Source organism: Eublepharis macularius, chromosome 13, assembly GCF_028583425.1.
Source record: "Eublepharis macularius isolate TG4126 chromosome 13, MPM_Emac_v1.0, whole genome shotgun sequence".
NCBI classification, from domain to species: domain Eukaryota; kingdom Metazoa; phylum Chordata; class Lepidosauria; order Squamata; family Eublepharidae; genus Eublepharis; species Eublepharis macularius.
The window spans coordinates 35442047-35454080 of record NC_072802.1 but is presented as its reverse complement, the minus strand read 5'-3'; the positions used below and the strand labels follow the sequence as shown (position 1 = coordinate 35454080).

Here is a 12034-nt window from a genome sequence, read left to right as displayed (position 1 = left end):
ATGCACCTGAGTGCTTATCCGTCTCTTAAGAAGGCAAGACACATAAAGAAGCCTCCACGTGCCTGTAGTTATTCCTAGTTCTGACTGCCGTTATAGGAGCCCATGGCTACAGTGCTTCTTCTCAGCCTTTTGGAAAGTAGATGCTGCTCCTTAACATTGCAGCAGCCTTGCTTTCTCTTGCTAGAGAGAACATATAAGATGAGTATTTCCTGCTACTTCCCTCTTCTCATCTCAAGCCCAACCACAGACAAGCCACATGCCAGACCACACGTCTCACCCCATCTCCCACTGTTCTTCCACTGCTACCTTTCCCCTCCCTTCTGTACAGTCCAGACAGCTGAAATAAACTGAGCGACATGATTCAAGCACAGCATCATCCTTGCTCAACTCCACTTTGGCCCTCAAATTCCCTTTCTCACTGGTCCATGCAGCTGATGGGGAAGCACTCAATTTTTCATGTCCCAAGTCTGCTGAGTCTGGGATAATGTTCCTCCATCAGATGCCATGAAATTGCTGGGTAAGTTTGAGTCACATACAGTCTTTCAGCTTAGCCTACCTCACAGGGAAGTTGGGAAGATAAAATAAAGGAGAACCAAATATGCCCACAGGAACTCCTTGGAGGAAGGGTGGGATAAAAATAAGCCAGATGGATGTGCGTTCTGTGTGCAAGACCACGGTGTGGACAGAAGAGCTGCTCCTTGGGAGGCATATATTGGTACCCTGCGTATGACTTCTGGGAGTTGGAGACGTTCAAGACACTTACGTTGTATGCTGAAACAGAACTTCTTTTGCTGGTATGAGATGTAGCTGCTCACAGCACCAATCAGAGCCATAGCAAGGCCGCTGACTATGCCAGCAATCGTCCCCGTCTCTACAAGGGCACCTGCAGCAGGGAGGGGGAAAAACATATTGATGCTGAACTCCGTCACAGAAGAAGATTTAAGACAGGCTCTTACTGGCTTTCTTTCTCTACTCCTATAATAGCGACTGACGTTTTGCTATGATTGCGTCTTGTCTGTCTTAGAAGTAAGTTACGGCTTCATTTTCTCCTTGCACTATACACTGGCTACAAAGGGTTCTGTTACTCTTTACTTGGTAAAACATATAGGGGCAATAATTAAATATCAGAGAAATAGTATTAAGTTTTCCCCCCTTTTAATTTCTGCTTAAGGCGACAGCTGTATGAGCAATTACAGACAGACACTCTACAGAAAACAGGATTTCTTCCAAACGTAAGCTGATGATGCTTCACGGTCCACAGCCTTCCTAGTTGGGGGGACAAGATTGCTTCTGGGCTCCTTGTTTATGTACTGGTTAGGGGTACTAGAGAACACGCACAAAAGGAAAGCAGCCAGGCACTCACAGAGCTGCTTGGCTACCAACAAGGGAAAGGACCGATCTGAAGTCAAATAGGAATGGTAATTCCTGCTTACCGTCATTATAATTGCTGTCACTGCCGCCACCGCCACTGCCTCCTAAAAACAACAGCAATACTCAGAATTTATGCTGCATTTCCTCGGATGTTAAAGGCACTTCATATGCATTTTAACATAACCATCTATATAGCAGGGCAGAATTATTTTACCCATATTAAATTAATTAATTAATATGGCAAATTGGGGGAAGGGAGGGAGCAAGAGTCAATATTTTCTGTGCCTCACAGTTTGGAGGAAAAAAATGGGCTAAAACATGTACATCAGAGCAAGAATGTGGGATTAGGACAATTTAGCCAGCCGCTGGTTCACTGTAGAGAAATCTCCTATTTATATTTATATTTGCCTATTTATAGCAAGCCTGCGAGGATACTGATATTGCACAGGAAAAAGTGCAGCAGGTTGAAGCTGAGCATAGATAGGGCTTAACTTTCTGAGAAGCTCAGTTATTAAAAATAACCAAGTTTCTAGCCTTCAGTGTTGCAAAGATGTTCTTGAATGTGTGTGGATAAAATCTCAAATGCCAGAGAAGTGGCTTAGCAAGATTTCAAGTATGTCCGAGATGTGCGGTATCTTTGCCCTGCCCACAGCCAACAAACCAGAACAAATAATGTACAATAGCAGCATTCTAAGAAATTGTGTACATCAGCTCAATTTGCACAGAATCCACCTTTTCTTGCATACTGTCTCTACTGGCCAACTATTGGTTCATCACACCACAAACTGTCTGCTCTGGCTGGCAACAACTCTCCAAGACTGGCCACAGTAGCTCTGAGTTCCAGACATGCACCACAGGGCAGCATTCTAAGCCTCTCCGCCGGCATGCCAGTCTCCATGCCAGCTTGAAATCACGGTGCTACTGGCTGCCAACACAGTCCTCTTGGGGCAATTTCCAATACAATGTTTTCCTTCCATGAGAGCATTTGGAATGATTTCTATAGAAACACAAACATGAAAAACATTAACACTGCACAGGTCTGTGAACAGAATGTGAGACTCCTGCCAGGTTCCCACTCAGAGTCCTTTCCTGTAAAATGCCTGAGAATCTGTTTGCCCTGTAGTTGTCATCAGGAAATCATTCTGCCAAGAGAGGCTGTTCTATACCATGGAGTGGAATGCCAGGAGAAGTCAGAGGACAAGACCCTGCCGCCCTCCACTTTGCTCACCCCCTGGGCCAATTCCTCCAGGGGAATTAGAGCGCCTAAGACAATGTTATTGGTCTCCTCTTACACTGGAGAAGGAAGAGCTGGGTAGGAGCTGATGTTTTGCAAAGACACTCCTGCACATACATCCAGACACAATGGTAGCCCTCGCATTAATTAACCAGCTGCTGCCTTGCTAGCACTGCACTGAGCAATAAATGAGATTGATTATAAATTTAGCGCTGTGTGCAGTCAAGAGGTGGGTGGGGTTTGCAGAGACTGGAGGCTTTGTCTGCAAATTTCTGCACTCCGCAGCATAAGCGGCAGCTTCTCTCCCCCCTTGGAAAAAATGCTGGGGTGGTGTTAAAGAAAGGCTCTTTTGTGGCAGGCTGGGAGTTGGTGATGGGAGATCATCTGATGTATCCAAAGCAGAGATAAATACCAGCTGACCCTAACAGTCGCTCACTCCTGGGGCCATATCTTTGCTTAGGCCAGTCATTCTGCTGTGTGCGGCAAGAGCGCTGCTAGCAAGCAATGAGGTAATTAAAAGGTTCCAAAGTAATGAACCAGAGAGGAGGTTGCCTGCTGCATCTCTGAATGATTCACCGCTCCAGCAAACCACATTCCAGCCACCAAGCCAAGGCTGTTCTCTCTCTGCACTAGGTGTGACTGGTTCATTCACTCGTTCTCAATGGAGAGGTACAGCCGAATGAGACAGATGGCTGCATATTCTATTTGAGCAGGGTTACTGCAAGGAACAGAAACTCACACAGTAACACAGAGTATGAAGGGTACGGTTTCTCTCCCCAGTCCTCCTCTACTGCAGAGGCCTGACCTTCCAGTTGGGGAAAGGCAGCCCTCGTTCAGTTATGTTGTACAAAAGGCAACTTGAGACCAATCTGGATTGCCTTTTCCTAACAGCCAGGCCAGACCAGGCAGTGTTGAAAGAAGCAGCGTTTCCTTCTCTTGGGGCCATTTCAGACACGATGCTGAGGCAAAGCTAAAGATGAAATTCTGGGCAGCTATTCTGAAACCATGGGGGAATTTGGGGGTGGGGACTGAAATATACACAATAGTTATTTAACACCAAAAAGACTGAAAATGCTGGCCTCTTCAAAAGTAAATTATCATCATCGGTTACACAGTATGCCATATTAATTGTGGGCAAAACTGGTCACATTTAAACAATAAATATATCTGTGAAAATGTCTGCACAGGCATTATCATTATCTAATGCTATGGACTGCCTTCCCCAGAAGTCTTCAAGCTACAGAGTTCTTAAAATTCTGAGCAGAGAGACCCATGTTTTTCAAAAAATTTTACTGCGATATTTATATACGGCTTTTCTCCCTAACAGGGACCTAAAGCAGCTTACAACTGTGCGCTCTCCTCATCTCCACTTCATGAACAGAACCTTTTAAAAAAGCGTTTCACTCATTGCAAAGGAAAAGAAATATTTGATACTTTTTTTTCCAGCATTCCTCAAAATTGAAACAAAAAGTCCTTGGGGGCAGGGAAGTGTACTCCTCCTTAATCTCTCTAGGCAAAAGTGGTCCACTCCAAAGAAAGCTGCACTCAGAGCTAAGCTACAAGAGAGGAATTACACGAGGACGCCCATGTGAAGGGAGCCACCGAGTTAGCCGAGAAGCTGAGTTTTAAAAGACAGATCAGAAGGCTTTGTCAATTTCCCCTCTCTATAGAGGCAGCAAGGATGGCTCCTCAGAGGGTTTGCTGATTTCCTTTTTGCCTCCTGAAGGCTCTGTCAGTTTCACCTCCCCTTCTAGGAGGCGAAGAGGAAATAAACCCTCTGAGGAGAGAACTTTGCTGGCTGTGCAGCAAGGGGAAACTGACAGTTTTCCTATCTCTTTTAAAACTCAGCTTCCCGGCTAACTTTGCGATTCCCTTCACTTGAGTGTCCTCATGTAATTTGTCTCTTGTAGTTTAGCTCTCAGTCTCAGCTCCCTGATTTGGTACACTCTTGCTTGCAAATAAATATCCTGTCTCCAGGACAGCCAACCTCTTAGCACATTGTAGGGCTGGACTCAGACAACAGGTATTAACCCTTGGTCTTACTGTCAACAGTATCACCCTGGAGCACAATGCGGAAGATGGCTCTGTGCTGGAACCTGTGTTCCACCAAACAGAATCACTGCCCATCAGCTCTATATGGCAGCCACCAGTGGTTCAGTTAAGCCTGGTTTTGCTGCCTACCTGGGACTACAAAGCAGGGTGAGTCCTCCAACATCTAGAAGAAGATGGTGAGATGTTGTTACATGGCTTGGTGAGCTACATTTGGTTTAATGGGTCATCAGCTGCACAGGTGTATTCAAAGCAAATTGGGCACCAACTAGAGATGGGCACAAACTGGAAAAAACCCGAACCATGTGGTCCATGGTTCGTCAAATTTCACAAACCACGAACTTTCACAAACCTTCCCCCCCCGCCCCCGTTCAGGAACCAGTTTGTTTAGTCCATGAAAATGTCAAATCCAGGTCAGAAAATCGTCACTTCCGGGCCAGCAGAAGGTCTGCAGGAAGTCCATCCCCTGTTGCATAGGAAACTGATTGATTGGCACCAGGCTGTCTGCAGTGACGAACCAAAAAACGAACCAAACAAACCAGCCTAAAGTTCATGGCGGTTTGTCAGAAATGGGATCTGATGAACCGCTGGTTCACGAACCACAAACTGGCCTGGTTCATCATGAATTTTGGTTCATACTTTGGTTCGTGCCCATCTCGAGCACCAACCACTCATCCACATTCCATTCCTGTTTCATACCAGACCGTTTTTGCTTTTCTCCCGAACAGCTGTATTTGTTTCCTGGCATGTCAATCTTACTGTATTTTGATCAAGGTGACGGGTTTCCCACTCAGTTTGGTCTGATGAGTCACAAATTGCACAGGTATACTCTAAGCAAATTGGACTCCCCAAACACACATCAGATACTGAATCCAACCAATAAAAAATATATTTTTATGAGTCCAATCTTCAACATTCCAAGTCTCTCTGGATTTAGGTAGTTCATGTCTGCTTGTGCCTGAGCATCACGCCATATCTGTGAAGCTCCTATGACTTTAAGGCCTGACTTTTTGTGGCAAAATACACTTCTGTCTCCTGGACCGCTGCCTGAAGTACAGCCCCTGAGAATATAGGAGTGAGCTTTCCCTGCATCACAGGATCAAACAACAGCTGCTTTATAGGCCAGATGCAGTTTTCAAGTCTGTAACCAGTTGAGCAAAATTCAGGGTCAAAAATAGAAAGAGGAAATATGAGACAGAGGCACCTCAAAGGGAATCCCTCTTCTTTCCAAGTGGTCCATTATTGTTACATCTGTTAGGAACTTAAGATGCTGAAACAAATGTTGTATGAACAAGATCTCTGACCTCAGCAAATCTTTTGGGAAACTGAGTCATCATGTTTATGACTGCAAGAGTGGGTTATGTTCTTCCAAAGCTTTCTCATGTGGGATTTGACTGCTCTCCCCACATAGCCAAAAGTCCATTCACTGGTTCAGTTTGGGGCATCAAAAGAACCACAAGAGAGCCCAACATTAAAAGCACAGAAAATTGCACTGGTTTGCACCCCCTCCTCCAAAGTGACTATACTCACTTTAAGGTCACCTTCAAACAAGTTTTTGCACACTTCTCAAAAAGGGACAAAAACCATGTGAAAAAGATAATTACATAAGAGAATAGAGGCCTGCGCATGTCCTGTCCCCTTTCACTCTTTCAATCATTCTCTCTCACACACATTCACACCACTTGCACACAACACTCACTTATACACTCTCAGCTCAAACCATTTTCATGTATATATGACAACAGTGTACTAGTTACTAGTTAGTCCACGTAAGCATAAACACACAAGATGTTCACACGTCCAGCAGACCAGCAATCCCACTCGATTGTCTGTTCCAGCCTGATCCCCTTCTGGCCAACAGCAGATGGCACTGTCTATCCCTGTGTTTCAGAATGGCATTATTAATTTAAGTGATTAATTAAGGAAAATGTTGCCCCACTTCTAACTCCAGATGGGAAGCCATGCAAGTCAGTAGCAGCAAATTATAGTAACACAGGAGTCCAGCAGCATCTAACAAAATTTATTCCATGAACTCTTATGCTGATTACATCTTCTTAATCTTTAAGGTGCCGCTGGACTTCCCTTTTATAATAATAATAATAATAACAACAACAACAACAACAAAAACAACAACATTCAATTTATATACCGCCCTTCAGGACAACTTAATACCCACTCAGAGCGGTTTACAAAGTATATTATTATCATCCCCACAACAATCACCCTGTGAGGTGAATGGGGCTGAGAGAGCTCCAAGAAGCTGTGACTCATCCAAGCTTCAAGTGGAGGAGTAGGGAATCAAACCCAGTTCTCCAGATTAGAGCCCCGTGCTCCTAACCACTACAGCAAACTGGCTCTTTGATACTTCTAACGGAAGCTTCCAGCAATCCATAAAACCCTATGATAAAATACATTTTAAAAATCACGACAATGAAACCAATTCATAGAACTTCAACCCAATTCATAACTGTACAACTTGCAGGCCCAAAAGACCACAGCAGCAGAAACGGATCCCCTCCAGATGCCAACGTATGTCCAAATCATCTGGAAAACGCCTGCCAAAACAGAATGGCTTTGCACACTCCACAGAATTTGACCAAAGGTCTCCAGGTGGAAAAAAGCTGTTGCTCCTACAGAGGCCAAAGGAATCTCTTGGAAGGAGGGAAGAACTGTGGGCTACATCGAATCACTTTCCCCCACCCCACCCCTGAATTCTCCTGCCGGGGGCGCCAGTTGCTGCCCTGAAGACAAATGCCTTAGAGCGCATGCAGGAAAGGTGCCTTCAAATGTTTACCTTTATACATTACCTGTCCACTGAATTTATTCAAATATTTATATCCTAGCCTTTGATACAAATCTCCAAGACAGTTAACAAAGATTAGCAAAAAGCCAACATATAGATCAAAATCTCATCAAAACAAGAAGCTAGAATTTTTTTTAAAAAAGCAGAAACCAGCCTACAGACCTAATTATAAGCAGCCGTCCCCTGCCACTTAAAACAGTCGGCATACTCTAAAAACTCTCCAATAGAGAAGCAACTTGGCCTGTCCTTAAAAACCAGGAGGGAAAAAGTGAGGCAGACTTCCAGAGGAATGCCACCGTTCTGGTGCCACCACAAAGAAGGCCCTGTCCGTCAATTCACTCTGAAGGCACAAACAGCAGCACTTAGTAACAGAAATAATAATGCTTAGCATTCACATGGGTTGATCAGAGTTCAAAACACTTCGTGCACCTCAGCACATCCTTACTGACTATCGCTGTAATCCTAATTTATGGAGGTCCTGTAAATTGGGCCAGTATTGCTACTCTCATAATGTAGATTGGGGGGATGAGAGAGAGTCTAAGACCATGTAGTGAGTTTGTGACAGAGGCAACATATGAACGGGGGGCCACAGTTCATTCTCTTAGGCACTACACTATACCTGCTCTACGCTCACTTCTGTGGAAGATCCTAACATGCACCTGGAAGCAAGTTATCCTCGGCTTGACCATTTAGGGCTTTATCTAGCATTTTAAATTAGGCCTGGAAACAGCATGATCAAGTTGTTCTAAAAACGAAATGCTTCAAACAGCCCGCCCCAGCCAAAACTCCGGCAGCTGCATTCCCCAAACAGCTGTACTTTCCAGTCACTCCTCAAAAACAGCCCCACATACGGTGCATGACTTGGGACTATCTGGCTGCCTTCACCCTTAGAGCTCCAACGCAGGGGAGAGCAACAGGATGCTGTCAGCCCACCCTAACAAATTTTACAAGCGAACCAAAAGGGTCCAAAACATTCGTTCACATTTGTGTTAATTGCAGGCTATAAAAGCCAGACCATGTACTGTCCAAGATATGTTCCCACTGCTGCGGAAGCAGTCAATGAACAGCTAACTTCAATCAGTCCACAAAAGCAAAGAGCTGTCACAGGGAGAATTCATTTAAAAGCTGAAGCAATGTCACAAAGCACAGCCTTTAAAATAGGGTTTCTTTGTTGACTGGAAAGATCACTTCTTCTACAGGTAATTTTAAAAAATGAGTACTAAAATATGATCTTACAAACTAGGCTTAACAGAGAGAGACTCCAGCTCTCAAGACAGGAATTTAGAAGAGAGTGAGAGAAGTCCTAATCAGGTTTGCTCAGAAATAAGCCTGATGTTTGTCAATGGGGCTTACTCTCAAGAAAGTATCCATAGGTTTGCTCCTATCTCTCTCCTACATCTCCTATTTCACCGAAGCTACTGTGCTTGCATCAAAAATCCTAATATGACTTATAAAGGGATTAGGATTCATTGTAATCAATGCAACTAGCTTCAAAGTCAATGGTTATAGTAGATGTCATGAACAAAGTCCAGAGAACTCATGCATACAGAACTGAGATGGGAGACTTCCAGGTTTAGAAATAACTGCAATTGGTTGTGATGTCTGAACTAGGCATTTTAGCCAACTGTGGTTTGGTTTCTTGCCTACAAACTGGGATTCTAAACCAGAGTTTAAACCCAATTTACCATCCAAATTTGTATGCAAGAAACGAAGCCACAGTGAACAATGCCCAATTCAGACATCATAACAAAGTGCAGTTAGTACTACACCTGAAAGTCTCCAATCTCAATTTTGTATGTGAGGAGAGGGAGAAAGCGGCAAGATTGTGTCACTGTAAGGATGCTCTCATCACAAACAAGCCACGTTTGCTTGGTAACCTATAAATACAGTCAATTTGTTCAAGATGAGGTAGCTGAATATCTTGGAAGTTCTTTAGCTAAGTGATGGACCATACCTTTCTTCTTGTCCGGTTGGTAGCCTCCCTCATCCAGAATTCCAGCCAGGTCATCATCTGAGAGGCCTGAAAAGTTGCAATGAATGAAATTAGTCCACAAAAAAAAGGATCAAAACACATTTGCGTTTGATTGGTTAGAAAAAGAACCATGTTTTCTGCATCCAACAGGGAGATGTGTTTTACTGGATTGGTGCGAGATAGGTACCAATTAGGGAAAAAACAACTGGTACTCTGTGTGTGGGTGGAAAGAACTGTTACAAGCAACAGGAGGCTGGTGCCAAAAAACAGCAGCCCCGTGACAGATTCACACACTCCTCTCATCAACGACAGGTATGAGTAACCCTGTCTTGTGGCATTTTATGCCGTATATTTCTCCATCCCTATGCCACATCTGTGGCTATCAGTGGCAGGGGTGACATGTATCAGGCCACCAAGGGTTCCACTTCTCTGACTGGCTTCATGGCAGGCACCATCAGTGTGGAATTACGTTGCGGACAAAGTGTGAGACTAGAAAGCTGTTTTCTGTTTTGAGTACTTCAGGTCTGGGGAGCACTGGGTGAGTCGTTTTGGGTGCCAACTGCAATTAAGCCTGTCTTAAGACTCACTAGGCCAGCAGGCAGAATTAAGGGCATAAGAGGGACAGTGGAGTAGTGGCTCTGTACTGGAACTGCAGCCAACGGTTTTAAGTTAATCTTGTGCGAGTGAGTTTCTCGAGGTTCAGTGAGTGGGACACGCCCCGTGTTTTGGCTACGAACTGGCAGGGAATACAGTCATTGGATCCAGCACTGATCACATGCAGAGAAGACAGAGCAATTGGCTTTGCTTGCTTGTGAGTCAGAAGTCACCAAATACTCCCTCTCATCATACTGAGGGGTGAGGAAGAAGCACTATCATTATATTGGGTGGCTGGAGGACAAGCAGGAGGATAAAGGAGAAAGAAGATGGAAGGACGAAGGAGGAGGAGAAAGGCTGCACGTTTCATAGAAGCATAGAATCATGGGGTTGGAAGGTACTTCTAGGGTCATCTAGTCCAACCCCCTGCACCATGCAGGAAATTCACAACTACAAGGCTTTTGAGCCTTGGAATACCTGGCAGAGATGCCAAAGATCAGCCCACCGCAGAGGAAAGCCTTGAGGGAGAAGCATGCTACCCATTTATTCCCCTAGTGTTACCTCCATTCTGTAAGAAAATACTTCTGGCAAGCCTCCTTTTCCCCAAAAGAGGCAGAACTGCATTTACTAGGCACATAGGGCATCTCCTATCAACATGCAAATAGATGTTAGATAGAAGGAGGTGGGCTGTAACTTTTGGTTTTGTGTTACAGTAGCATCAAAAACATGTTTCCTTTCCTACACTTCTGCCTTCAAAATGATTCATCTATTATTTCAGGGATTGTTTTGTGTATCAGAAGCCACATTTAGGTCCCCTGAGGCAAAGAAGCAGGCCAGACATTTAAACAAAACTACACCGGACAGCAACTTCAATGCCACACCTGCTTAGCTTTGGTAGTAAAAGTGGTGTCACGTTGCCCTCCCGCCAATTTCTGACCTCAGTTCCTCTAGCTTACACTGGTAAAGCAAACCAGTCCTTTGATTTCCCTGAAGAGATAGAGGATATAAGGAACCCTGAGTGAAACCAATAGCCCAACCAGACTAGTATGTCTACTGATTTGGTGGCAGCTCTCCCAAGTGCCTAGTAAAAATGTTTGAACTTAAGGTAGGCCCTAAGTAGACAAGGCCAAAGAAAGCGAGTCCCTTGGCATCTCTTTGCTACAACACCACTGAGGGAAGGAATTTGGCTCTAAACCACTCAGTGAATGAAATAATTATCTGGTTTTGAATTCACAATGGCTGCTTTCTCTGAATATCTCCACGCTGAGTTTTTAAAAAACGTGATTGGTTTATTCTGGTGGTTGACACAAGATCTGATATACCGAGTCAGTGATAAAGAGAGAACAATCAAAAGAAAGAAAGGGAGGAGATCCTGATTAATAGAGGAAATTAGTAGAGGTATTCAGCATCTAAAGTTCCCCAGTGCATTGCAGAGATAAGTAACAAGATGCTTTGAGTGGCTTAGAAAAAGTGGATGGCAAAGAAAGAACACAAATTTACAATCAGTTTTTAAAAAGGCAGTAGCAATTGGGAGCCAATCCAAGACTCCTTACCAGGTTTTCCACCTCTTCCATCTCTACCTTTGGAGCCTGGAACAGGATTCTTTATTCATTAACTGATCACAGAAAATAGCAGTTGTTGGTTTAGGTTTTGCAATACCACAAAGGAAAGGCAAACTTAAGAGCATTCACACAGGGCTAGTTGTTGGGACTATTCAAATAAATATTCTGCTTCTCCTGCTTTTCTTAGCATTATCACTATTAGCATCAGACTGGGTAAAAACAGATGCTGTTTCAATTATCCTATAAAAATGAGTATGGCAAAATAATGACCAGAAAGCTGGGGGTGGAGCTAAACTATAGGGCAGGGTAACAAAAGCCAACATTATACATCTGTTTGCATTTATTTATTTATATCCCGTTTTTCTTCCCAGTTGGGACTCAAACGAATTACTAAGCAAAAGAATACAGGGAAACAAATCTGCTATTAAATCTGGCAACATTCAAAAATT

The 12034-nt window shown here is 44.0% G+C and overlaps 1 protein-coding gene across 2 annotated transcripts in view; it reads right to left on the bottom strand.

Moving 5' to 3' along the window:
- The window catches only part of CD99L2 (CD99 molecule like 2), a 67812-nt gene that overhangs the window by 6538 nt on the left and 49240 nt on the right, over positions 1-12034 (bottom strand). The window contains exons 7-10 of one of the 2 annotated variants that reach the window (XM_054996997.1): positions 11577-11612; positions 9412-9477; positions 1434-1475; positions 764-883 (exon numbers count right to left, since the gene is read on the bottom strand). In XM_054996997.1, coding sequence (XP_054852972.1) covers positions 764-883; positions 1434-1475; positions 9412-9477; positions 11577-11612 — 264 coding nt within the window. The remainder of the gene's footprint in view (positions 1-763; positions 884-1433; positions 1476-9411; positions 9478-11576; positions 11613-12034) is intronic. The other variant, XM_054996998.1, reaches the window with a different exon arrangement.